The 27,879-nt window shown below is 54.1% G+C and overlaps 1 protein-coding gene across 8 annotated transcripts in view; it reads left to right on the forward strand.

The window, feature by feature from the left end:
* Positions 1-27,879, forward strand: part of TNIP1 (TNFAIP3 interacting protein 1) — a 49,522-nt gene that overhangs the window by 7,138 nt on the left and 14,505 nt on the right. For 6 of the 8 annotated variants that reach the window (XM_027605849.1, XM_027605854.2, XM_027605852.1 and 3 more), the window contains exons 2-8: positions 13,046-13,217; positions 14,397-14,531; positions 15,898-15,983; positions 17,329-17,412; positions 20,283-20,474; positions 24,072-24,166; positions 25,745-25,865. In XM_027605849.1, the coding sequence (XP_027461650.1) occupies positions 13,082-13,217; positions 14,397-14,531; positions 15,898-15,983; positions 17,329-17,412; positions 20,283-20,474; positions 24,072-24,166; positions 25,745-25,865 (849 nt within the window). In that variant the 5' untranslated portion in view covers positions 13,046-13,081. The remainder of the gene's footprint in view (positions 1-13,045; positions 13,218-14,396; positions 14,532-15,897; positions 15,984-17,328; positions 17,413-20,282; positions 20,475-24,071; positions 24,167-25,744; positions 25,866-27,879) is intronic. The other 2 variants (XM_027605856.1, XM_027605855.2) reach the window with 1 other exon arrangement.

Raw genomic sequence — 27,879 nt, forward strand, 5'->3', positions numbered from 1 at the left:
AAGGAACTGGCCCTTCATGGAAGCACTTGATCATGGCCCCCTGGGGGCTGCAGTTGTGAGTGTCATATTCTACATACTTCTGTGATCCTGTTTTCCCCCACCAATGGGTGTCCTGGGGGTACAGTGAGGTTCTCATGCTGAGGGCTGGTACCCGCCCCTATGCCCACACCAGGTCTTTGGGGGCCCCAGGAAGCTGTGGGGTCTGACTCATACCCTTACCCCTAATGCTGCCTGTGAGTTGGGGCCCGGATGTCCTGGGGTGGGTCAGGCCGACCTGGTTTGAACACCTCACAATTATAGGAGGTCGTCTGTCTGTCTGTCTCTGAGTACTCCTGGGTACGGAGTATTTATTTAGCCAGGACAGCCTGCTTTTTTTTTTTTCCCTCCAATGTGCCAAGCTTGTTCGTGACTTGAGGGCTTTGTATGTGCTGTTCCTTCTGCCTGGAACGCCTTTCCCCATTTCTTTACATGGCTGGTTCTTATCTGTCAAGTCTCAGCGCAAATGTCACCTCCTTAGAGGGGCCTTCCCTGACCTTTCTATGCAAAGTGGCCCCTTTTTTCACTTTCTGTCATATTACTATTGTGTTTTTGTACGCTCATCATGCTCTGAAATAATCTTGTTTATTTGCTAATGAGAAAGCATATGTATGGAACTTAGTGTCTAGAATATAATAATGTTTAGAGTTTCCTTGTTTGTTGCCTTTCTCTTTTCCTGGAGCAGAAGGGGGAGAGCAGGAACATGTGCATCTGTGATCCCGGATCAGAGTGTCTGGGGGTAAGGCTCTGCTGGGTTTGTTCAGTGGATGAGTAGAATAGAAGAAACAAGAATAATGGTGCATTTCACAGATGAGGGAACTGAGGCCAGGAGATGGGAGGGCACTTATCCCAGAAAGGTAGTGGCAGCATCAGGATGAGAACCAGAACTTGCTCCCCAGGGGGATTTTTTTTCTTTCTTTCTTATAGTCAGCAAATTTTCCCCGACTGGCCTCGTGCCCAGTGCTTCTAGAGGAGCATGATGCTCAGGTGCATAAGGAACGAGCCTGGCCCTCCAGGAACTTGTAGTGGAATGGGGAGAAATGTGCTCTGAGTGTGGTCTGGAAGGCATTGAGTGCCAGCAGGTGCCCAGCATAAGTCTCACTGGAGTGCAGGGCAATTCGGGGGCACCAGGGGGCCAGGGGGCTTCTCGGGGAAGGTAGCTTCGAGGCCAGGCTCTAGTAAGATGATGAGTGCCGAGTGGGGCCTGAGTGCCTTCTGGAACATAGTAGACTGGGTAGAGGGTTTGGGGTAAGGCGCTGTTGGGTTGGGGGAGCTGGCCAGCCAGACCAGGAAAAACCCTAAGGTCTTGACTACCGGGCAGAGAAGTTGTGGTTTCTCCCTGTGGCAGCATCGGGAAGTGATTAGAGTGGTTGGTTGGCAAACGTAAGCGTGCATGTGAAGCACCTGGGCGGCTTGTTAAACACATATCGGACCGTGTCCCCAGAGGGGCTGATCCAGAGGGCAGTGGCCGTGCTGCTGCGTGGCTGTGGTGCATTTTGGGAACCCCTGGTGGAGAGCATGTGCTTCGGAGTTTGGCACACCTGAGTGGGTGTGTGGCCCCTGATCCCTGGTCTGTAAGGTCCTCTCATGTCAGTGCTGTCTTCTCTGGTGCTGCGAATGAATGGGACAGCACAGGGCTGATCAGTGCTAGCTGCTGATCTTGTGAGTGAGGATAATCGTGAGCATGCTGATGGGATTTCAGTAGGAGATGGTGGGGATGGTCCGATTTTTAATGCTTTGGGATAACTCGCCTTTAACCCCTCTGCCACCTGTGGACCATGCTGTGTCCTCTCTGGATGGGTTGTCCTTTGCTCTGGGTCCGATGTCTTTCCACCTCTGTTTGGAAACGTGGACACTTATATGCGGGAGGGGCGCAGAGGACATCTGGCCCCAATTCCCTCAACAGCATCCAGCCCCCCCGCAGGTGATCATCCAGCCTCGGATTGACCCCCACCCCCAGAATCAGGGAGTGCTGTACCTTATAGGCAGCCTCTTCCCATGTCATGGCTGGCTAGCTTTCGGTGAGCCCCTCTGGCTGCAGCTTCTTCCAGTCTCACCTCCCTTTTCCCTCCTTGCCCACCTGACCACTTGGAGGGAGGAAGGGCACGGTGCTGTGCGGCAGGAGAGTGCACGGCTGGCACCCGAAGGCCTAGGTTTGCCTCCCCTCTGTGTCACTGCCATCCTGTGCAGCCTCGGGCAGGTCTTCTTCCTTCGCTGGCTTTGGTGTCCCAGCTGCAGCATGAAGAGATTGCACTCGCTGACGTCTTAGAATGTTCTCTTTCAGCTCTAAAAACTCTGTGGCCCAGTGACCGGGCTGCCCTCTCTCTGGCTCCATCCATTCCTGAGCTCTTCCCGCGGGGCCAGGCCTCTCTGGGCCCACCCTCTCTCCCCACTTCTCCTTGCTGCTGCACCCCTGCCGGCCCACAGTGCCTGCTCCTCTTTTCCCTGTCCCTGTTTGAAGGGAAGGTGTCCGGGGCCCTCTGGAGAGTTGCCAAAAGGGAGGCTCAGGGAAGCAGGGGGGTAGCTACTTTTGTTCTACGGAGCAGAGCTCCCCAACCTCCAGAAACAGACTTTGGCAGTCACCTCGGCCAGCCTGTTCATTGCAGGAAGTTTTTGATGTTTTTCCCCCCATGACTGGCCCAGCAGGACAGTCACTCTTCCAAAAGGAACAGATGACTGGCCTGAGGAGCAGCTAGCTGGCTCTTTGTCCCCAGGCAGGGCTGAGCTCTTCTCTCCCCAGGGACCTCACCCTGAAGCTGTTCCCTGTGCCCTTGAACACCTACAGGGTGGACAAACCGGGTGGCCCAGCAGATGTATGTGTGTGGGGGGAGGGTGGGGGCGTGGTGGGAGTTGTGTCACCAAGGAGTCATACTCAGAGCCCAGAGCTGGTATTTTTAGGGCGGGTGTGGGGGGTGTCCCATGAGTCAGGGGCCTTTGGTTTGGTCTCCACCCACACTGGAGAGTGCTCGCTCCACTTTCCACTGTCTGTCAGGCCATCGTCCTGGCCTTCTCATGGCCAGCTTCATCAGTGCTCTGGGGAACCCTGGTGCCTCCACATCCCCACTTCTGCCCCTGCCAGTGCTCTCCCCTCCCCCGGCCCAACCCTGGGGAAGAACAGGAGCCGAAGGAGAGCAACACTAACTTTTGGAAAATACAAAAGAATCTTTCAGACATAGAGGGTAACATGCACACACCGGGCACCCACCCATCTGGCTTCAGAAATAACACATTTTTGTACACCCGAAATTTCTCCTTGATCATCCCCTTTCCCTCCCATCTGGAAGTAGCAAGTGTTCTGAATTTAAAGTTTATTCTCTTATATTTCTCTATAGTTTTATTATAAGTATAGGCCTTCTTACACAATATGTAGTACAGTTTTGTATGTTTAAGAACGCTGTTTAAGTGCCATCATACTGTCCGTATTCTGCAGCTTCCTTGTTTTGCATAATATTATATTTGTGAGATTCAGGATGTTCATATCTCTAGCTGTAGTTCATTCATTTTCACGGCTGCATCATATTCTCTGGTATGAACTTGCCCCAATGTATCTATTTGTTTTCGTCTTCGTCAGGGAGTTTCTAGCCTTTGCTGCTAGAACAAGATATCTTTGGCTTTTATCTGAGTGGTCTTACCCCGTCCAGCTGTCCCCTTGCTGGCCATTATGGCTTCTGTTGGGGTGGCGCTTCTAGGTCTATAGAGAGCTCTGTGGTTCCTAATTGGTCCTCCCAGCATTTCCATAGGGAGGAACAAGGGAAGTGAGGCCAGCTCAGGGTCACGTGGCAAGGAGCAGAGCCAGGATTTGAACCCAATGAGCCCTCCTTCCACCATATGTAGAGAAGGGGAATTCTGAAAAGTTGTCCTTTTCCCCCACAGAGGGGGGAGTTACAGGGTTGGAGAAACCCTTCATTGGGTAAACCACCTTTGGGCATACTGGGGACGGGGAGACAGAAGGACAGCCAAGTCCTTCATCCCTTTTGTCTAAGGGTGGACCTAGTGCCCTTTGTCCCCCCAGCTGATAGTCGAGGCCGTCCTTCTGGGCTAAATGAGGTCGCAGCTGCTGGGAGGAAAACCGGCTTCTAGGCGTGCACTTTGTGTACCTGTGGATCCCAGAAGCTGAGAGGAGGCATGCATGGGATAGAAGGAAGGTGGGCTGGGGTTGCCGGGGCTGTCTTCCCAGGGAGCTTTTGGCGACAGGGAGTACAGGGTGGGACCAGTGAGTGATGTGATGATCACGTGTGGGTTCTGCTTCGTCCCTTGGGAATTGTGTGGCCTTGCGCCAAGCCCTGCACCTGTCTGGGCTCAGCTTCCTCTCCAGCAAAGCAGGTGTACCTGGTGTGAGGGCCCACAGGCAGTGGGCGGGGAGCTTTGTACTTGTTCCCAGTTGAGGGTGGTTATCCAAAGTCTGCTGCTTCTCTTCCCATCTTTGTCACCTCAAGGCCAGCCCTCGCCTTCCTGAAGCCAGATCCAGGTACCAGGTTGAAACTCTCCTCTGTAGTTGCCAACTCTCCACCCACTGACTTTTCTGACTAGAAAACTTGTTTCTAGACTTTTCCTCCTTATTGATGATCAAATCCCTCCAGCCTTGTGTGTCCATATGAGGCAGGGACATAATGAGCGCTCACCCCATCCCCGTGGCCCTCCAGCCTCATTTGGTGCCAGAACAAGGGGCCTTCCCTATTATTCTGACCTTGTCAAGACACTTACATTTTTAAAACCTAATTTAAGATATCCCTTTTTAAAAAAGCTACAAAATAACATTCTCATTGGAGGAAAAACCCCCCCAAACTCAAGCAATAAAAAAGTTATAAAGTAAAAAGTGAACGCTGTCTTCTCTCCTTCTTCTCCCCTGCCCCTGTTCCCGCTACATTTTTAAATTAATTTCTTTCAACAGAACAGGAGTAGATTTCCCTTGTAAAGAGTTTAAATTTTGTAGGTAAAATAAATGTTTCTTTTGTTTCCAGTCCTTATCCCAGGTCCTCCTCTAGAGCTATCTACCCCTAGCAGTCTGGTGTGTATCTTTCCAAACCTTTTTCTATATACATTTAAGATTTTATACACGTATATGTATATATACACATATATGCACATACATACATATAGACATGTATGTAGTTGTATGTTTAAAGAAAAAAAGTATCCTGGGGTGTGTGGCTGTCTCAGTTGGAAGAGCATACGATTCTTGGTCTCCAGGTCATAAGTTGGAGCTCCACACTGGATGTAGAGATTACTAAAAAAATTAATAAACTTAAAAAAATAGTATTCTATTATACTTTGCTTTTTATTCTTTTTTTTTTTAAAGATTTTATTTATTTATTTGACCGAGAGAGATATAGCAAGAGAGGGAACACAAGCAGGAGGAGTGGGAGAGGGAGAAGCAGGCTTCCTGCGGAGCAGGGAGCCCAATGTGGGGCTCGATCCCAGGACCCTGGGACCATGACCTGAGCCGAAGGCAGACGCTTAACGACTGAGCCACCCAGGCGCCCCAACTTTGCTTTTTATTCTTAATGATGCTTTATGGACATCTCCTTGCAAAGCAGTGTGCCCCGTTCTTTTTGATGGCTGCATAGTATTCCAGTGAGTGTCCGCACCGTGGTTATTAAACCAGTGCCTCCCTGGTGACATGTAGGACATTTTTGCTGTTACAAAGCTGTGGCAATGCAGATCTTTGTTCAGCCCGTGTGGGCAGTGATGAAGAGATTTCTAGAATCTTAGGTAGAGGATTACTGATTCAGGCAGTATCCCCTGGCCCTGTAGATAACTAAAACCTCAAAGCATACCTTTCTGTAAGAGAACTTTGTTCTCAGCTAATCAGGTGTGCAGGCAGGTGTTGACATCATTGAGAAAGGACGTTCTTTGCTGTGGGTGGCCCAGCTATAACAAAAACAAGTGTACACGAGGCTACATCAAAAGAAACATAATACCTAAAAAGGTGGAGGTGAAAGTTCCTCTCTTTGGTCAGGTAAACCACACCTGGAGTGTTGTGTCCAGTTTCAGGACCCACTACAGATAGGGTAGAGGTAGAGGGTTGAGCGGGGTGGATAGGGAGGGGTCTGCAAGCCAGTCCTTCAAGGAACAGCACAGGGAACAGGGTCTGATTAGCTTTAAGAGAATGCTGCAGGTGCCACGTGTCTTCAGGGCTGAACTGATTCCAGACTCCTGATTGCAGAACCCCAGAGGGCAGAGTGAGGGCTGGCGGAAGGAGAGCTGGGAGTCGTCTGACTACAGCCAGTGTTGGCTTCCCCGGGGAGGGCCCTTAGGGAGGAAGTTGGGTCACCAAAGATGGTCCCTTGGCTCCCCTGGGGACTGGATAAGCACAGGACTGCATTTCCCCTGAGCTTCCTTGCAGCCTGAGCTTCTAAGCCCCGGTGACTGCAGGTGATCAGGGGCAGACTGGGACCTGACTGGACACAAAATTAGAGATACGTAGAGGCAGGGGCTGCGAACTTGGGAGTCTGTTCCGGATAGCCAGGTGGCAGGACAGGTTTCCTCCCACTGAGCTTCAGCCTGTTGTCTCTCAGGCTGTGCAGGGAGCGGGGGGGGGGCGGGGGGGGGGCGCAGCAGGGCTGGGGCCTTGCACTTTGAGCCCAAATTATTTGTTCTGCCGCTCACCAGCTGTGTGTTCTTCGGCAAGTGACTTCACCTCTCTGAGTCCGCTTCCTTATCTGAAAAATAGAGACACCACTGTCTAGCTGGGAGGAGGTTTCCTTGCTGGAAAACCGGGATAATTTTCCTCTCTATGCAGTGAGAAAAAAATGAGGTCAAGTGCCTCATGATGCAGCCCAGCGCTGGGCCTCTGGTGGCCCTTAACTGCTGGCCGCTCTCCCCGCGGAGCAGAGGCTCCTTGTGCTTCTTTCCCAGTGGTCCCAGCTGGCTCCTGGCTCTGGTCCACACCCTTGTCCCCAGGCTGTGGTATGGAGCCTGGGTGTTGGAGGTCGAGTGGAGGCAGTGGGCCTCCCTCGGAGGGTGAGTCAGTGCAGGGGAGGGAAGGAAGGAGGACACAGAGAAGATGCATGCTGTGCAGGAGGGACACAGTCCTCGAGCAGGGCTGGAGCCAGGGTGCATGCTAGGGAGCGGGGGGGAGCACCCAGCGAAGAGCTGCAGACATCATCTGTGGGTTTCTGACTGCCCTTGGGGGAGGTGAAGGCACCCCGATAGCACTTGTAGGACTCTTGGTTCAGGGAAATCCGCTTGGGCATTAGGAGGGATTGGAGCTGAGGAGAGCAGCCTTCTCAAGGTCAGAAGGTTATAGAAGGGGGTGATAATAAATTGCAGGTTCCAGAACGTCAGAACTAGAAGGGGCCTTAAAGGTTGTCTAGTCAGTCCCTTATGTTATTGCTAGTGTTGCAAATACAAACCCCTTCTTTAGGGAAACTGAGGCCCAGTGAGGGGCAGATGTTTACTCTGGTGGTCCTTGCCTAGATCCCACAGCTTCTGGGCCCAGTTCCTTGCATTACATGCTATACCTGCAGCCTCTTTATTACTGAATTGTTGTAAAGACTGAGTAAGCCCTGGGCTCGTGGCGAGGATGCCAAGGTGGGCTGTTTGATGGATGACCCTGGGTCCATAGTTCCCCTGATGGGGAAATGGGGCTGGGGGAGACCAGAGATCATCATGAAGTAAGAATATGGAGAGATTTTTGCTTTAGTTTGCAAGGTGCTTTCATGACTTCCTGTCATCCCTGGGAGGTATTGCAGGACATTCCCACCTACAGTTGAGGAAAAGGAGGCTCAGATGCTTCCCTGTCTTTCATGAGTGTGATTTCTCAGTCCATCGGCTTTTGGGAGCCGCATCTTCGCTGGCTGTGGTTGGACCAGTGTCCCTGCTTAACGGCTTTTTGCAGTTACTAGAAATTAAGTGGGTGTCACAACCTAGCTTACTGAGCCGGCAGAGGAACCTAAAAACTCCATTAAAAGGGAGAGTAGATGGGAGTGGGGGAGACGGCCCTAAATCAGTGGGGCAGAGTTATGGGGCTGCCCCAACCTTTTACTGAGAACCCATTGCGTGCTAGGCATTTAACTAGGTGCTATACACACATCGTTATTACTTTGGAAATTTTATTATTATAAAATGAATGTGTTTCTTGTTGAGTAAATCAAGTAATCAGGAAGTACAAAGTAGAAAGTGAGAACTCCCTTCCCACCGTACACATATTGTTGCATTTAATTTCATTAATCTAGGTAGGTTCTCTCCTTACCCCCCCTTTTTTTAATATAAGATTATTTATCTGACAGAGAGAAAGACAGTGAGAGAGGGAACACAAGCAGGAGGAGTGGGAGAGGGAGAAGCAGACTCCCCACTGAGCAGGGAGCCCGATGTGGGGCTCAATCCCAGGACCCTGGGATCATGACCTGAGCCGAAGGCAGACGCTTAATGACTGAGCCCCCCAGGCGCCCTCCTTATCCCTGTTTTGCAGCAGACGCAGTGGAGGCTCAGAAAAGGCATGCAGCCTCCAGCGGTGGACAGGGGCAGACAGGGCTGGGATGAGGGAGGGGCAGACACCTGTGAGGCCCCCAGGAGCAGGGCTCCTGCCCCCCAGGACCCCTTTCAGTGTTGTGCTGCGTGCCTCACCTGCTTCACCCCACACCCCGCGTCATGTCGGGACCCTTTCCTCCGGACTCCATGGCTGTACCATCCTGAGTATGTCAGATCCCCTCTCTTTCCTTGCCTTGCTGCTCGCTCCCGAGGCTTGGGTCTCTGTGGATCCTTAGGCCAGCTTGACATCATCACCTGGTTTCTCTAGTCCAGGTTCCTCCCTTTGCACGTGAGGGAACTGACGTGCAGAGTGGACAGGCTTGCCCGTGGCCATGAAAGGCAGAGAGTAGATCTAGCACCTTCTGACTCTCTGTCCTAGAGACCGCTTCCCTTCAGCCCTCTGTTAGCCCCTCCCACTGGCATCCCGGGCAGCCCCTGCCTCTGCCTGGGAAGGTGGCCGTTGGTGACCTCCTGGGACCTCCTGGGACCTCCTGGCTCCGGTACCAGATATCTGCTTGGACTTTTCCCTCTGGGGCAGGGGGAACTTCATTTCCCCCCAGCGTGCAGCCAGTGCCTGACGGCCTTAGTTTGAGCTTATTAACATTCCCACGTGGGCCTCAGGTTCCTCATCTGTCAAACAGACACCAGCCTTGCCTTCTTCCCAAGACTGTTATGACAATCAGGTGGGAAAACAAAGCTTGGGAAAATACTAGGTATTTTGCAGATGTTACAGGCTATGCAAACTCATCTCCTCTGGAGGGCCTGGGAGCCCCCCTCCCGGCACCAGCATGTGGCTGATCACAAGACAGTCTGTGCTGGGCCAAAGCTCTTCAGTGCGGGATCTGAAACGGAGTGTGAGGGCAGTGGGCGGACCAGAGAGAGCGAGGACCTTCTAGTCCAGCTCCATCCTGACTTGTTGGGTGACCTTGGTCTTCATGTTCTGGGCCGACTCGTTGCCCTCACACCGTGAGGGAGAGTCAGGTGAGCTGATGCCCAGGTTGCCTGGACACTGACCTCCGGTACTGCCCCGTGCAGGGGCTGGGGTCCGCACCTCCTCCCCCACCCCGCACACACACTGTGCCGTCTGTGACGAGCAGAGGCCAGCCGTCCGCCCAGGAGGCAGGAGAGCGACGCAGCCCCTCCCTCAGAGGGCCTCTGGATGCCTGCTAATGGTCATCCTGTTGCTCTTGGAGGTTCCCTTCCAGCTCTGTCATCCTGGGAATGATTCCCCTTTTCAGGAAACGTTCTAGAAACTACACTGACAGGAGGAGAGTGCCTGTCTGCCCGGAAGTCATCCTGGAACTGCCGCTGACCATCTGGGCATGAGGTCAGCAGGAGGTGGAAATTCCCCGTTCCTCTATTTGTGTTTCTTCCCTCCGGAAGCCCAGGCCCTCCCCCGGGGTGGCTCCCCCTGAGCTCCAGAGAGGGTTTTCTCACATCGGGCTGCTTTGTGTGAGTTCTGTTGGCCTACTGGCTGCCATCCTGTTCCCGTGCCCTGCCCCCCAGCTCCGCCTGCAAGGCCTGAATCTGGGGGAGTGGCCCTGCTTGCTCCTTCCTTGGCTTCCCTGAGCCCCCTTCCATTTCAGCTCCCCAATGCTGAAGGAGAACCTGAGCATCACACAGTTTGGAGGACACAGAGATGGGGTTTCGATTCCTGTAGCCCACATCCTGCTCTGTCGCTTGGCCAAATGTCTGGGCATCTCTGAGGGAGCACGGTTGTGCTAGCCCTGGTTCCAGAAGTATATGGTTGTCCAGAGTACCACTGGTTGGTGGGTCACAGCCGGGCTCTCAGGATGCTTTCACATGGCCTCTTGTGACAGAGCCAGGTCACAGGCTCCTTTGGTCTTTCAGTCTCTCTGATTAGAGGCTTACTGAAGCTCTATTCTGGGCCACTTGGAACATACACTGGCGGACAAGGTGGACCCGGCCCTGCTCTTGGGGAGCTCCTGGTCTACTCGGCAAGCCAGATGTGGAGTGAAAACCATACCCACCTCATCACGTAATGTCAGCTGTGAGTTCTGTTCAGGGCGAGTGTAGAGAGGTGAGCAGGATCAGGACACGGGGTTCCGCTTATCACCGAAAGTGGCTACAAGCCTCTTCCAGCCCTCTGTCTCCCCGTTTGGGAACTCCGTTCGGTTCTCAGTCACGGCTCACCTTCCAAGCGCCAGACCTGTGCTGGTGACAGATGAGCAGAGCACGCTCCCCCCTCCAGGACCTTCTCCGTCAGATGCGCAGGTGCTTACACCAGTCACTTGCACTGCATCCTGGGCAGTAAGGGTTTTGCTGGAGAGGCACCTGAGGAGGAGTGGGGAGCACAGAGGAAGGACTCCCCGCCCCCCATGTCTACCAACATTCTGAGCACCTTGCTCTATGCCGGTCAATGTGCTAAGTGCCTTACCCCCACTGTCTCATACTTCAGTGAACACTTGGGTGCTTCACCTGCTCTGCTGTGTAACTTTGACCTTCTCAAGTTGAAAACAAGCCCCCCCTACACTAAGTGATGACTTTTGTGTTGGGCGTGTGGGCAGCTGTCCTTTGCTTCTGTGGGGCCCAGCCGGGCGTGGGTGCCTCTCGAAGTGTATATTCATCTTCTGCTTCTCAGTCTTTGGGGGAGGGGTCCCACTCATTAGAACTCTGTTTTTCTTTCTGGCCCACATCATTCCGTGCTAATATGGACCCTCGGGGCAAAATCCTTGTTACTTCTTGCGCCGCAAGGTAAGGGAAACAGCCCAGAGGGTACCTGATGGCTGGGCAGCTATTACCCCCCAGGCTGGAACTCGCTGGGGCCTGAGTCTTGTTGGGGATGTGGAGCCAGTGTAGCTGTGGGGGGGAGGGGGTGGTGGTGGTGGTTAATTTAACTCGCTTTCTGAGGCAGAACCGGATTTGCATCTTGACTCTCGAGTGCTGGCCACGTAATCCAGGCTGCATTTACGTCACCTCACAGAGCCTCCCTCACACATTGAGGATAAGGCCTGTATCTTAGGGTTGTTAAATGGCTTAACAGAGATAATGCCCCTGAAACAGTGAGTGCGGCGCCTGGCAAGGGCCCTGTCATGATTAGTCCCAGTTAATGAATGGGGCTGACATTATTAGTCCTTACTCTTTTCTTTCAGTGAGCCCTTCCTTTCACAAAGGAGCTCAGAGGGTCTTTGAGGATTCCTAACTGAAACAGTTTTTGCCCTGGGGGTGGTGACCTTGGGAGGGAGGTTTTGGGGCCCCAAGTCCTGAGGCCCCCAGTGGAGCCCTTTGGAGCTCTTTCCTCGTTGGCCAGCTCTTTGCAGGGCTGGAAGCTGGATCAGTTTTTCAGCCTCGGGACCTTTGCACTTAACTCTTCTCTGCCTAGAATATTCTTCCTTCAGATGACTAGTTCCCTCAACCCCTCCTGGTCTTTGCTAAAATGCCCCCTTCTCTGCGAGGCCTTTCCTGACAGCTCCACTTAAAATTAAAGTTCCTGCGTCATACTTCCCTACGTAACTTTTATCCATAGATATTTTAATCATCCCTAATACTCTGTTTATCTTCCTCTCTAATCTGTCTGTCTTGGCCACTAGAACGTGAACTCCATGAGGGCTTTTTGTCTGTATTATTAGCTGATCATTTCCCAGCACCCGGACTGGTACCTAGTGCAGAATAGATGCTCAATAAATAACTGCTGAATGAATGAATGGAAGAAGGACGTGTCTCTACTAAGTTACAGAACTGGGATTCTGAAATCACTTTGCACGGTGGTGTCAAATGAAAGAAAGCAGACGAAATCGAACGGATTGGTGCAAAACCCTGGCTGCATGAGTAGATAGTGGCTGGATGGAAAATTCATCTGTTCATTAGAACTGGAAGGGACAGACCGTACGCGAAACGGGACTGAAGGACGAGGGTGACAGTGTCAATTAGTATATTAAATATTAGTCAGGGTTTTTTCTTCTTCTTTCTTTTAGAGAAGAGAACATACCTATAAATGAAACTTGGGATTGGATTGACTTGCTTATCCCTTAGGGCCCAGGCGTGTTACTCTAAAGATCACTGATTCAGTGTAAGACTTTCATTTCCCCTCAGAGCGGGGAAGGGACTGCCCGTGATCCCGCAGTGAATTAATGGCGAGACCATTGATTAATTCACTGTGTTCACTGGGCACTCACTTCCTAGCTTTACGGAGCTGGGCACTGAGGCTGCGGCGATGCAGGGTCCCTGTCCTTCTGGACCCCCACCGATAGGACGTGAACTCAGGTTGTTTGACTCCCAAGTCCGTTGCTCTTTCTTGCACCCCACTGGCACCTCAAGCAGGTTGCTGTTCCAGATGTACCAGCAGTGCAGTGAGGCCGCTGAAAGGAAATGCTGCCTCTCTGGGGTTGTCTCTTAATAGAGACACAGTGTCCAGCTCAAAGGAGGTGACCATGCCGCTCCGCCGTCCTGTGGCCAGACCAGCCTCAAGGGCTGTGCTCTCTCCTGGGTGATGGGGACCGCCTTCCGGGGGTACGGATGGACTAGGTTGCATCAATGGCCTGGCCAGCCCCCTCATCTACTGCTGTTGTCCTTACAGCCAGGTGGGCGCCACGGCAGGGGTTGAGCCACCCTCATGGAAGGGAGAGGACCATACCGGATCTACGACCCTGGGGGCAGCGTACCTCTGGGAGAGGCTTCTGCAGCTTTTGAGCGCCTAGTGGAGGAGAATTCCCGACTGAAGGAAAAAATGCAAGGGATAAAGATGTTAGGTAAAACAGAGCCTGCGCTCTCCCTGCAAGCCTCCTCCCTGCAGCCTGCCATGCTAGCTGGCATATGCCTCCACCCGAGTCATCCCTCTGCCCCTCCTGGCCCGGCGTTGGCTCCTGCCTCGCAGCTCTGTCTTTGTGCACTTCTGTAGCATGTTGGCAGCATCCCCAGCCCCGATTCTCAGCACCCGAGCACCAGGATGGCAGGACTCAGGATACCTGAGGGACCTAGAAGGAGGCGTGGGGTGAGGGAGGGAGGAGGGGCTGGAACGGCCATTTTGTGCATGTGGAAACAGAATGGTCTTGTCTTCTGGAAGCACCAGCAATGGGAGAGCTGGCCTGACAAAGGCAACAAGGGCACAGTCCCCAAGTGTTGGAGCAGGGAGCTGAGCTTGGCTTGAAGCAAAGCGGAGATAGGTCCCTTGGTTTCTCTTTTCCCGGCTTTTGCTCGAGCTGTCCCCATTGCCTGGAGCAGGTCCACTTACCTCCCCATGACTGAACCAACCCGGATGCCATCTCGTCCTCCGTGTGAAGGATTCACTGATACCCTGTCCAGAGGGGTCTCTTTGCTCTCCACACCCCTAAAACTCTTCCTTTGCTTTGCTGCTACCTTCTCTGGCCTTAGGCTTTGGGGGTGAGCATAGGTCCCTGATTTTCCAACTGCTTACTCCTTGCTTGGCAGATCTCTGCTTGGAATGGCAGATTAGGGAAGGAGGAATGGAGTTTCCCATTCTCCACTTGTAGAAGGAAAACTGAGGCCCAGAGGGGTGGTGGTATTGCCAAAAGTCTCCACCTCAGGCAGCCCCTGACTGGGGGGGGTGTAGGCTGTGGGTAGCCCCCAGGGGCCGTGATGGCTGGTCTTGGAGAGCCCCTGGCTTTCTGTAGAGTCCCTGGCCAGGTATGGCAGGAGCGGGGCAGGAGGACAGTGCCTGGAGGCCAGGAGTTTGTCCTCGGTTCCCCTCCACTCCGTTTTCCCTGATTGCAGGGCCCCTTCTTTCCCTGGCCCATCTCTGCTTGGGGGCTGGAATGATGTGTGTCGCACTCAGCCCACAGGGCAATGGTGGGGGCACAGCCAGGGCCCGCAGCATCAGGGAGCCACACAGGAGCAGGCTTAGGGGTGTGGGGCCGGGAGAACGGGTGCACTGAGCTGAGTAACTCCTTTGCTCCACGTCGTTTCCCCAGGGGAGCTTTTGGAAGAGTCCCAGATGGAGGCATCCAGATTGCGGCAGAAGGCAGAGGAGCTGGTCAAGGACAGCGAGCTGCTCCCGCCACCATCTCCCTCTTTGGCCTCCTTCGACCACCTGGCTGAGCTCATAGGTACGAGGGGGGCCCAGGTGGACCCCTGCCTTTCCCCAGACTCCTAACTCTCTAGACCCTGAACAGTGGTCTCCCTCCTCATTTGGAAACCCACATCTCCTCCATTGATCCTGAGGCCACAGAGCCTCCTCCTAGTCATGTTTTGTCTACAGCATCCCTCAGAAGGTCAGACGTGGAAGGGACCTCAGAATAATTCTGTCCAAAAATGGCTGGTGACTCAGCACTCCTGAGGCCGTGGCAGACATTAGTGATGGATCACAATCCCCTGCACCTAGGATGTGGCCTCAGGATCTGTAGCAGCATATTTATTCAGCAGATCTTTAATGAGCAGCTACTATGTGCCAGGCATAGAGTTCCAGGCAGCTGCTTTGGGTCACTCAGAGTTGGCGCATGGGTTGAAAGCTCTCTGGGCTGGCCCCCCTTTTTGCATTTTACCACAGGGGAAGCTGAGGCCCGTGGAAGAATCTGGATTTCCTCTTAGCCTGCTGCAGTGTATTTCGGGTGTAAGGTATACATACTACCTATTAAAGGAAAGCATTGACTATGAGGAAGGCTTGCAGTCCTGAGTGGGGTCACCGTGCATTCCTCAGTGTGTCTCCGAGTACAGGGCAAGGTCGGGGTCAAGGAAAGAAAAGATCCCCACACATGAGGCTCAGGTGCCTTCTGCTGCCGCCCTCCTCCAGTCTTTGCCCAGGCCGGTGTGGCGGCCTTCCACTGGCTGGTGGTTACATTTGCTGAATGGACAAGTGGAGGAAAGTGATGAGCCTAGAGTCCACTGTGCTGCAGTCAGTGCGTGCTTCCAGCTTCCACTGGTCTGCTCAGTGGTGATTGCAGAGTCCCAGCTTGGCGCCGGGCCCACCCCCCCCCCACCGAAGGAGAGCTGCAGCGCCCCTCCAGCGGCTCCAGGAGGTCAGAGGGAGGGCCGAGTCTGAGTCCTGGTTTTGCCGTGGCTGGCTGTGTGACTGTGGGCCGGTTGGTGACCTTTCCCTGCCTCCCATTTTCTTACTTGAAAATGGAGATACAGAGCTGACCCAGGAATTGGCTGAGATGATAAATATAAAAATACTTTGTTAATCGTAAAGTGTCCCCTTTGTCATCACCGAGGCAGGTCCAGGGTAGCAAGGAGCAGTGGCCACCTTGGGATTTTCCCAGCAACTCCAAAAAAGATGGTCTCTCTGCCCAGGCTCTGTCTCATCATTCCAGTCATTTTCCTAGGCTACCTGGCCCTGGTGGGACCACCTCCCATTTTCCAAGACTCATGTAGGGAACGCTGAGAACCCTTCTGGCCCAGGCTGTCCTCAAGGGCATGGTATGTGGGCTCTCCCCCCTTTTCCTGCCGCTTATCCATGTGTTCTCAATTTTCCAGGAAAGGATGCAGGTGGCCCAGCACCGCCTGCTGACCCTGCACACCCCAGCAACAAACCAGAGCCGGTCCAAAAACCTCCATCCAGCGTAAGTTACGTTTGGCGTCATGGCTAAAAGTTGCCTGGACCTCAAGGGCCCATTCGCAGATACGAGAACTTGGAGAGAGAGGGTTGAGGTCAAAAAACTTGTGTTTTGACTTGCTAGGTGATACTGGACAAGTTGATCTCTGTCTCCCTGGGGCCTCGGTTTCCCTGTTTTCAAATGAAGGTCATAGTTAACACTTACCAGGAAGACCCCGGGATGCACAAGGCATTCTTCCCATCTGCTGAGTTGCATAATGCCAAGCCTGTGTTGACCATGCACAGTGCTGGGAAAAAGGATAGATGTGACCTGGAACTCTCATTCTCCAAGGGGGCTCAGAAAGTGTCTTCTCCACATATGCCTTGAGAATTTCTTCTTGGTATCCTAGGACTGGAAGGGACCCTAGTGGCCATATTGTGTAGGGTCTTCATCCTACAGACGAGGTCCAGAGAGGGAAGAGCATTTTGTCGTGAGGTCGCACAGACCACTGGGAAGTGGAGGTGAAAGGAAGACTTTCTCGGGCAGGGCTGAGATCCAGAGCTGGGCTCTTGGCCGGGAGGCTCAGCCAAAGCTGAGTGCAGTGATCCTTCTATGCATCTGCCCATTCCTGGGACAAGGGAAGGCTGGGATAGTCCTTGGAGATCAGGTTTAATAGCAATCCCAGAGCCAGTTCCTGGTTGAGGGGAATCATTGGCCTATCCGCTGGTTGCACAACCAGTGCATTCCACTTGGTATGGCTGAGAGGTGTGAGTCGTCTGAAGCCCTTGAGCGCCCTGCTTTTGGGTGAATCCTGAAGATCTTTCCAAATTTGTTGGCGTACCCTTAGGACTCATTGCAGATCAGTCCACTCCTCTGGAATCTCTGGCACTGGGTTGGCAAGGCTGGCACGGGACTATCTTGTGGTGGCCATATTAACTGCTCTCAGTGTTGCCTGCTTTTGCATGAACTAATGACATGCCCTCGGTTTCCGCATCTGTCCGAAGGGGACATAACCCTCTGACCTCTCTGTAGGTTGCTTTGAGAAATAATGGAATTTGTGAAAACATTTAAAAAGTGCAAGGTCTTTAAAAGAGAATACAACTGTAAAGTGCTAGCGGTTCAAGGTCACTAGTCCAGTATCCCTGTTCTACAGATGAGGAAACTGGCCGCGGAGGGGAAGGTGACCTCAGATCACACAGTGGGGTGCGGGAATCCTGCTCTGTGGTCTCACAGGAAGTGATATAGAATTGCCCCGTGAGCTCAGCCTCCACGTGGAGGGGCTGCCCGGATGAGTTGCTGCTCTGTCACGAGGCCCCAGATGAGGGGCGAGGTGTTTTCCTCTCAGGCAGTCCCTAACTCCCTTTCTGTACAGGGCACCTCCTCTGAATTTGAAGTGGTCCCTGCTGAGGAGCAGACTTCTTCGCCAGCAAGCGGCGGCCAACCCAGAAACACCGTGGTGAGTAGATGGCGGGTCCCTGGCTCATCCCACGTCTCCTCTCTCTGTTTCAGTCACCTGGCCCTGGAGGAGAGGCACAGGATCCACTCGAATCCCTTGGGCACTCTGGAGTCACTTGGGGATACACAAGGGGCCGGGGCAGGGGGTGCTTCTCGCTCACATATGCAAATTCCTGGCCGGTGACTTCCCCTACTGGGGCCATACAGGCACCGGACTATTGAGAAAGCCTGGGCACATTGCCAGCTCTGCTGGTCTCGGCCTTGTGCTGGGCACCTCCACACACTATGACTCAGCTTTTGGGCTTGCCGCCTCCTAGCCTGGGTGGAGTAGAAAGGGCCAGAGAAGCCCAGAACAATTTAAGGCAGGTGATTTACCCTTTTGTGCAAGCTCTCTGTTCCTCCCAGGCCCCCCTTCAGGGCATTTATGCACACTCACACACTCTCTCTCTCTCTCACACACACACTCACACACACTCACACTCACACACTCACACACACTCCTTCAGCTCTGGAGGTGTCTATCCAGCATCCTCTTTCCATATCTTAACCTACTTGTTGCCTTTATTCCAACTGTGTCCCCCTCTGCTCTCTCTTAAAATGGCAGACTTAGTGGAGAACCGTTGCAAAAGGTCTAGAACATCCTTTTTCTTTTTATAAAGATTTTTATTTATCTATTTGAGAGAGAGAGCATGGGGGCGGGGTCAGAGGATGAAGCAGACTCCCTGCCGAGCAGGGAGCCCGATGCGGGACTCGATCCCAGGACTCCAGGATCATGACCTGAGCCAAAGGCAGTCGCTCAATGAGCTGAGCCACCCAGGCGCCCCCTGGTCTAGAACATTCTTGAAAAGTCTTAAAGTGCCATCCTCTCCTCCTTCTTCCTCCGTGTCTACTTTGAGATTTTTTGGTGGTAGTTATAAGGCAGTAAGTGGCCTGACTCTTCCCCGTGGTCTCTGTTTCCTCCTCCCACCAAGAACTGGGGGGCAGATGTTGCTCCTTAGTTCACTGGTGGCATGTTGTATCTGTTAGTTCCCCCTCCCCCCCAGTGCAAGGTCCCCATCAAGTGGTCATCCGGCTTACACTACCGTGCCCTCAGTGACAAGCGGCTCCTCACCGTATCGGGTAGGTTCTCCTGCTCTATCCCTGAAGGTTCTGAGATGCTGGTTGAGGAGGAAAGACACCGCCCCCCTGCCCCTGCTCAGAGAGTATTTCACTCTATCACTTGGACCAGTAGTTAACCATTTTGTTAATAAGTTCCTTCTTAGCCCCACCATGTGCCTAGTCTGTGCCAAGCAAAGGCAAGACAACCTCCTTGCCCCTTGGGAGCTTGCAGGCTGGTGGGAGAAATCGTAGGGATGAAGCAGTTCATGAGCCTTAAATAGAGCAGCATTCACCACCTCAGATCCTTTGTGGGAAGAGGCAGTGGGGGAATGAATGCCCACCTGAAGCAGCAGCTTTACCTCCTATTAGGATAAGGTGCTAACAATACTACGGAGGCATTCACTGAACACCACGCTGTGGCCGTAGGGCATTTCCAGGCTGCAGAGTACAGAGACAAGGGAGCTCAGTGTGGCAGGGCACTGAACTGGATCAAGAGTCAGAAGCCTACATTCCAGTCCTGGCTCTGCCACTGAATCACTGGGCAACTTCGGGCAAGTTCCTTCTGCCCGTACTGTGGTTTCTCAGCCTGAGCCCTGAGGCTCCCCATGGCACTGACGTCTGTGACTTCCATAAATGTTTCGGGGAGGCTGCTAGAGTAGCTGAAACGTGGGCAGGGCTGGGAAGGATGGGCAGAGGGGACACTGCGGGAATGAAGACTGAGGCGGCACGGGACCTGGTGTGTAGAGACTCAGGCAGGGGAAGGTGGGGACTCATACCCGGCAGGGGAGCGGGGCTCCATGCGGTGAGCTGTAAGGTGCCAGTGAGGATCCTTGGGCATGGTGTTGGCATAACTAAGGCACCATTGTCTTCGGTAAGAATGTTCTAGACAGAGGAGAGGTGGCTAAAGAGAGAGAGGGAGAGAGAGGCCAATTGATTACTGAGATTGGACTCCCACAGTTTGCTTCATTTCATTTCTTTTTTTTTTTAAAGATTTTATTTATTTATTTGACACAGAGAGAGAGAGAACAAGTAGGCAGAGAGGCAGGCAGAGGGAGAGGGAGAAGCAGTCTCCCCGCTGAGCAGGGAGCCCGATGAGGGACTCGATCCCAGGACCCTGGGACCATGACCTGAGCCGAAGGCAGACGCTTAACCAGCTGAGCCCACCCAGGCGCCCCTGCTTCATTTCTTGTATACTCTACTAGATTGGGACTCTTTGAACCCTCTAAAGCAATGGTTCCTGACCCGTTTTGACTCTGGGGTTCTCCGATGAGTTGGTAAATGCTTGGACCGTTCCCCAGAAGACACACGTGTAGACATAAAAGTCAGACAGTTTTGGTCTCTGCATGGCTCCCTGCTCAAGGGTCCCTGAACCGAAGAAGCAGTGCTGTTTATAGAGTGACACCCCTCTCCTGGGCTTGCAGCTTTCACATGTCATTCACCCTCATAAGAACCCTATGAGGTAGAAGGGAAGGGAGGAGTGTGTGTACATTTAGTAGAGGAGGATTTAGAGGCCTGGTGGACGAGTGGTTTACCCACAGGCACTCGGTGAGGCCCAGAGTGTGGGAGGAAGGTGGCCCTGCTGCTGGTAAGCCAGCCTGTGGCCTGGGAGTCCCAGGTCCTGCCCCATGAGTCAGCCCTAGACAGGGAACCTGTGTAACTAGAGAATTTCCCTGGGCTGAGCGAAGCTCAGAGGGGAAACTGAGTCATGAGGCATGGGGAAGCCAAAGGAGAATGGCCAGTGATGAGTGGTCGGTGTGCCTTCCCTCCCACCAGGCGTTGGGCCCCCTGCCCCACGAGGACAGCAACCTGATGCTGCATCTGCAGCGCCTGGAGACCACGCTGAGCGTGTGCGCCGAGGAGCCGGACCGCACCCAGCTCTTCACGCACCTGGGCCGCATGGCCCTCGAGTTCAACCGGTTGGCCTCCAAAGTGCACAAGAATGAGCAGCGCACCTCCATCCTGCAGGTGAGGCCGGCTGGGAGGGGGACCGCGGACGGCAGGTGTGCCCCCCCAACCTGCTCCCATTCTTCCTGGGAAGCCAGGGGTACCACTGGCACCTCTGAGGGTGACATTGGGGGCTGACTCCAGGCTTACCTTTCAGGGTGGTGAGCAAGGTCAGGAAGGCGTGGGAAGGCACGAGGAAGAGGAAGGAAATTGGAAAATGTGGGTGGGCAATGCAAATTTCATGGCTGGGGATACCACTGGGGCGTGGATGCGGGCAGGTCGGCAGCAGTCCTACCTCTAGTAGGTGGAAGAGTTGGGATTCAGACCTCAGCCTGTCATGCTCTGGATCCCATGCTCGAAGCATCATCCTCACCTGCCTCCCAACCCTCCCTGCACCGTGGGAGTGAAGTCAGATTCCTTCCTAGGCCAGGCCAGACCTTGGAATAGAATGGTCCTTGGTTCTAGTAGTGACTTTTGGGGGTTTTTTTTGCTGTATGACGGTAGACAGGTCACTTATCCTCTCTGTCCCGCACTGTCCCTTTCAGTAACATGGAGTTGGGAATGCCTACCTCCTGGGATTGCTGTATTAATGAAGCACCCAGGGCAGCCTCAAACATAGCAAGTGGTCACTGGTAGGGTTTCGTGGGGATCAGTCATCCGTCCTGGGCAGGGGATCTTAGCCTCAAGGGCCTTGGGTAGGAAAGGATTCCCAGATAGCGAAACTGAGGCTCTAGGAGGACCTGAGTGCCTGTCACCTTAGTGACAAGGCATAATTTGAAGTCTCCTTCCTCCCTCTGTGCCAGTCACTGTTCGGTCACGGATCTGTGGTCTCACTCATGTCAGCAGACATTCAAGATGGTCCAGTTGATGGGGGGCAGCAGTGAGGGGGGTAGTCTGCTGTGTGTGACCTCGGGAAGGGCTGGGCTGACAAGAGCAAGCGGGGCGTCCAGGCTGGAGACAGGTGTGAGGAGAGAGGTGAGGGGCAGAGGACTCCAGGGGGAACGCAGGACTCCCATCCCACCTTGAGGGAAGGGTATGTTGAGGGGAGTGAGTGGAGGACACTGTGAGGGTCTGGGGGTTCCAGGCCGAGGGAGAAGTCTTTCTGCTATCACAGAGGCTTAGAGTGTCCAAGGCGAGCTCTGGGGAGGTGAAGATGGTGCACTGCATGCAGTGAGATCACTTTGAGTGTCAACTTTTTGGCTTTGAAATGGCGATTGATACCAGGCCTCATAAAAGAGGGTCCTGCCAAACTCCAGTATCTTTTATATTTCGAGCTCCCGTGTGTGTTGCCTTCTTGGCTCTTACCATAGTTTCTTAATAATTTTATCTTCTTGGATCATTTATCTACTTTGTGCTTGATTTTTTTTCCCTTGCGCTCCCCGCTTAAATATAGGGCTCACAAGGCGGGGCACGTACCTTATTGGTCATATTCACCACTGTATCCCAGTGCCCAGCCTAGCAGGTGTTTCATGCACATTTTTGAGCGTGTGAGTGAGTGAATGATCAAAGGACCTCACAGGTAAGCTCTCTTGGCCCCTCTGGTGGAAGGTGATGACCTTGGTGACATCCTTCCTCCATCGGCTGTTGTGTTTCTGGGGCATTTGCCCAGAGCCTCGGAGGAAACAGCTCTCTGGACTGGCCAGTCGACAGCACACGGCTTCTCGTCCCGGCCTTCCCTTAGTGACTGGGAGCAGGACATTCTGTTCCTGCCCAGGGCCGTGGCATCCTGGCTATTTGTCTAGCCTCTGGGTGGAGGCACATTAATCTGGTTCCTCCTCATCTGTTCATTGATTTGTTTCTTGGTTCACTCAACAAACACTGTCAAAGGCACGTATGGTGCAAGGTCTCTGCCAGACGCTGGAACCAGTCACGGGAGTGTTCGGTCCTCTCGGCCTCGGATCCCTCGTGTCCTGCCAGCCTGTTTCCAGGCTGTCTCCTCCACGCAGCCTTCCCGGGTCTCCCCTGTGTTAGCCAGGAAGGGCTGGGTTTTGCTGTGGAAACAGACAACTCTGAAATCTCCCTGGCTACCGTGCAGTATTCCCTCAGATTCCGTGTGGCTGGGGCTTGTTTCTGCTCCTCAGTTACTGAGCGGCGCAGGCTGACAGACAGCCTGGCATCTCATGCCCTTTGGCACGAGAGAGAGAGACCAGAGAATTGTGCCTGGGCCAGCCCAGAAGTGGACCCATGTCGCCGCTGTGTACTTTCATGGGCCAGGAGTAGTCAGCTGATGGCAGAGAGCCCAGGGCTTGGAACCGGAAGGGAGCCATGAAAGGCAGTGATTGCCACGGGCTACAGGCCTTCCTGCCCCTCTCTGCGCCTGCGGCATGGTGGGCAGGGGACGGGGGGGGGGGGCACCCCGGTTTCCATCTGCCACATGGAGTGCAATCCCAGTGGTGATTCTTAGCAGCTGTGCAACCTCATGCACGTCACATCACCTGCACTGGCTGCTTTTAAAACAGTGATGAGTTAAGTAGCTTTGGGGAAGCCGTGCAGCTCCCACGAGCAGCGAGCAGAAGAGCACCTGGCCGTGGACGTGACGTGTACTAGGTGCTCACTGAGTATTTGTCGGAAGAGGGAGTAACTTCGTACCGACACCTGCAGCACATTCCTAGTCGGCACCCCTGCCCTCCCTGGGCCTGGCCGTCCATCTTCCATGCCCCCCCCCCATCGCCGTGCTCCCAGCAGGAGTCCTCAGATAGCATCAGGGGACCGGCAGGCCACAGGGCACTTGCATCCCGGGGGTCTTGTCTGTAAAGGAGGCGGAGGAGGAACGTTGTCCCCATGCGGAGAGGGGGGAATCTGTGTCTCCGATGTGAAGCAAGCCCAAGCTGCACCTGAGAACTTGCTGAGGTCTTGACCGAATGCCCTGTCTTTCCATCTGGCCACACCAGAAGCCTCTGACATTCTCCAGATTGACTAGCTCACAGGCCTCCTAGGACTCCGCTCCTCGCTTGTTGGTTACTTCACTGGACCCCTCGGTCATGTGGTCGGGCATTCCTTCAACAGAGTTGAGCCTTGGCTGCGCTAGGTCCTGAGCTGGGCTGGGGATCTGGCAGTGGACAGGAGAGCCGGGGAGGGGGTCCTGGGCCTCCGGGCACTCACAGACTGGTGGTTCTTCAGCTGTACTTGTCACAGGTCCTGAGCAGGGTGAGAATGGGGTCTGTGAGCAAGGATAATGGCAGTGACCTCACTCACCTGAGGTGTGGGAGTCGGGGAGGATTTCTCTACGAAGTGATGTTTAGGCTAAGACCTGAAGCAGGAGTAGAAGTCAGCTGGGGAAGGCTGGTGAGGAAGAGTCTTCTACGCTGTGGGAACAGCAGTGGAGGAGGAGGAGGGATGGAGTCCTCTGCCTAGCAAGACCAGAAGGCCCTGTGGCTGATTCTTGGTCAGGTATCCTCATGGCTGGCTCCTGAGGGAGAGGATGCATAGAGGAGCCTGCATGGGCCTAGCACCTGGATTCCCAGCTGTCCTGAGAGGGCCTGGGTGAGGCCACGCGAAGGGGATAATGTGTTGGGACCTGGTGTGTCTATGGCCCCTCCCCTGTCCTCCATCCTCAGCCTGCATTTGGGATGCACCCCTTCCCTCACCTTGGCCCCTGTCTACCCCTCTGCCTTGCAGACCCTGTGTGAGCAGCTTCGGAAGGAGAATGAGGCCCTGAAGGCCAAGCTGGACAAGGGCCTGGAACAGCGGGATCAGGCTGCTGAGAGGCTGCGGTAAGTCCAGGCTCCTCAGGAGCGAGGCGTCAGACGGGCAGGAGGAGACGGGTAGTGCCTGGCACCGATTTCTGGGCTGAGGGTTGAGGGTTCTGAGGCTTTGGATGTCAGGTCTCTTGGTCCTTCTCCTTGGGCACCTTCTCTGGCCCTTTTAATACTGTTCTAGAGCGCCTTGAGAGCTTCAGAAGAAGGTTCGCATAAATTGTGCTCCTTCCTGGGGAACTTGGACCCTTAGCCTGGCAACAGCAGCCTGCCTGCTGTTGGGCAAGGGCTCAGCGCTTTGCTGCCCTCTGCTGGTCACCATCATGTCCTGCCGTTTTCCTGCTGACCGGCAGGGGTCCCTCATTTGCCTCCTGGCTCTCGGATTTCATCGTGCTTCAGGATCACTGAGGGTCAGGGAAGGCGTTATACGTTCACACTCCCACCCCTCCCTCCTCTGCTGAGATCCTGATTCAGTGGATGAGGCAGGCCTAGGCATTTTCCCGAGGGCCTCTGATTCCAGTGTAGGTAGACCCAAGATCACATTTGAGAAACACTGCTCTTGACTGTCAGAGTTTGAAGGGCCCCTCGAGGTTAGGCAGGTCAGACCCTGCATTGTGCAGAGGGGAGACTGAGGCCCAGAGAGCGCAATGTGTAACTACTGATTCACTGCGCCATTTGGAGGCAGCATATATTTATTTACTTCGGCATGGCCTAACGGTTGGGGGTATTAGAGCCATAATGACTCCATCCATGGGTCTAAGACCGCAGGCTAGAGGAAGAACTCGTGACTAGAAGGCAAGAGTGCAAGTCCCTGCTGTGTGACCTTTGGAAAGCCACTTTACTTCTCTGTTTTTCTATTATTACATGGAAACTTAGCTGGCAGATACAACGTAAATATTTTCCCTATTTCAGTCATACCTGAACCCACATCAACACTTTTTACTATGTCCTATGTCACCTACCTTATTGATTTAAGAATTTGCCTTGATTTGAATCATGTTTTTACGTAAAGTTATGATAAAGAAAACTTGCCCTGGAGTTAATGGAAAACAGCATTACCTGCAATGAATAGAAGACAACCCCACCAATAAATAAAATGAACATGGAGGGGTGTTACTAAGTTCTGGCCAAGTGCCGTGACCCACAGGAGGCTCTGAGCCTGAAGCCTGCCCTCTCCCTGTGAACAACACAGACCAGCACATCCTGGAAGAGAGCTCCAGACCTGTTAGCCTCAGCTAAGACTGTTCCCCTGCTCCACACAGGAAGTTTGAAGCTGATTGGAAAGGGTGTACCTTTCTCTCTGGAGCACGATCAGGGTTGTTTAATGCAGGTTTGGATGCATCCTGGAGATCTCATGTACGCAGACCTCACACAATTGGGAAACCCTGCTATTGATGACCAGAGACTTCTAGAGAAGCCCAGATTGCCAGCAAAGGGGCCTAGGGATGCCTTCTTTTGTTCTCCCCAAGGGCAGGTTTCAGGGTCCTGCTTCTTCTCCAGGATGCAGCTACACTTCAGATGAGTAGTAGGTCCGAGGACCCCAGCCTCCTTAACGCAGGGCCAGCAATGTGACCTCTCTGTTTGCCTCTGACCCAGGGAGGAAAACATGGAGCTCAAGAAGTTGTTGATGAGCTGTGGCAAAGAGGATGCCTGTGGGCAGCCAGGCTCACCAAAGATAGAAGGCGCAGGCAAGAAGGGAGTGGCCGGACAGCAGCAGGTACGTGGCCAGAAACTCCTTCCACGGCATCCTCGATCACCAGGGGCCAGGCCTCTGCTGCTGCCTCCCATGGCAGTGAGCCCACCACCTCATGCTGCAGCCAGCATCCCTGTTACAAGGTCCTCGTTAGATGGTGTCTCCTTAGCTTAGCCTGACAGCCCATGCCCCTGGAGCTTCTACTCCTCAGCCCTCATTCCGCATCCCATCCCCTGGCATACACACTTGGGCCGCTGGCCATGACCATGGCTCCGTGGCCCCCACAGGCCTTCTCCTCTCCAGGCTGAGTAGCTCCAGTTCATTCGGCCACTGCTCATAGAAAGCGGTGTCGAGTCCTTCGCTCAGTCTGAGCAGATTCCCTAAACGTGTTCCCGTTTGTGAAGATCTCTGTTGGGTGGGTCTCAAAAGTCAGTTTAACATCTCAGATATTCCTGGCAGAATTAGGGTGTTGGGTGGAGAAAGCCCCTCAGGGGACTCTGGTAAGCTCCTGGGATTGCGTCCTGGGGCCTCTGACCTGGAGAGAAGTGGGGGTTAGCTGACATTGCCATGGCCTGGCCCCTCTTCCCACAGCCGCTCCCAGCTGTGGCTCACATCCGGTTCCCACGCACGAGCTGGCTCTCCTCCCTTGCCCAGTCTGTGCCTTTCCCCTTCCTGCAGAGCTGAGTCCCAGCTTTTTCCTGACGCGTTTTCCCCTTTTAATGGCTGCACAGCAGGACTCAACATCTTTAACAAACCCCACACCTATGTAATAGCAGCAATTACCTTAATAACTTAATTCCTCGGTACTGTGTGGCAGTGTGTAAGGTACCTGGGACTTGCAAATCTGTCATCCTATTTGGATCTCCGCTCTACACGTATGCTAAGCAGGGCCGGGACGATTACTCCATGACACAGCCATGGCAGGAGGTGTGGAGAGGTCATGTGACTTCCTGTCCTCAAGATCCCTGCATCACCTGCCAGCAGGCGACCGACCAGCAGTGCGGCAGAGACCCATGCTGTTAAATGACTGTCTGCACTCCAGCCCGTGAAGCCCCTCCCTTCCTCCATTTACCGCTCAGGGCAGAGCCTGCCTTGGCCGTCCTCTTGTGGAAGTGCCTGGTGGAGCCCGCCGTCTCCCGTGGGTTCCCCGAGCCACCACGGGTGTGGGATTCAGTGGGCAGGCCTCTTCATTTTCCCGAGCGCTTTGGTGTCCACTCATGCCGCTCGACGCCCGGAGGTCCAGCTCATCCTAGCACCCTGCCGGGGAGGAAGGGCCCGCGGGGAGGCATCCGTTTTGGGCGGTGGCGGAACTGGCCCCCTGGAGCCACATGTGGCTTGAATGCTGGCTCCACCTCTGGCCAGCACGGATGAGTTACGTAAACCAACTGTGTGGCTTCAGTTTCTTCTTCTGTAAAATGGAAGCCGTAACACTGGCCTCAAAGGATGGTGGGAGGGCTCAATGACATGATACCCGTGAAGTAGGTTTAGCGCTGGGCGCGTGGTAGCCCATGAACGTTAGCTGTTGCTTTTAATGGCCGCTTTGGTGCCAGCAGCCGGGTGGGCTGACTCCTTTCTTTGTGGAGGTTAAGGGTGTACCCCCCAGGAGCCCCCATCCCCTCTTCCTCCTTGCCCTGTAAGGAGGCAGCAGGCTTCTAGGGGGCAGGCCCATCTCTTGCCTTCCGAAAAGGCGAGCGTCCCTGGAGGGCTCCCCCAGCCCGCTCCCCTTCCTCCCTGGTTCTGTGGTGTGCTGACGCACCTTAGCCTGCAGGGGGCACTGGAGCCTCACGAGTTCTGCCCTCAGGGCCCGCCCCACCCTCTGCTCCCACCCCAGCCCTGGGGGAGTGCAGAGGGGGCAGGAAGGCAGGGGATAGAGGGAATGTGGGCAGTGACCCCAGGACAGATGCTGACAAGCCCACAGAATATCAGAGGTGGGGGCCTTTGGAGCCCATCTTGTCTTATCTCCTGGTACCAAGGCGCAGAAGGGATGTGGGTCTTGGGCTCATGGCGGCCTCGGAGTGTGAACCAGCACTCCACTGCT

This window comes from Zalophus californianus, chromosome 5 (assembly GCF_009762305.2).
Source record: "Zalophus californianus isolate mZalCal1 chromosome 5, mZalCal1.pri.v2, whole genome shotgun sequence".
NCBI classification, from domain to species: Eukaryota; Metazoa; Chordata; class Mammalia; order Carnivora; family Otariidae; genus Zalophus; species Zalophus californianus.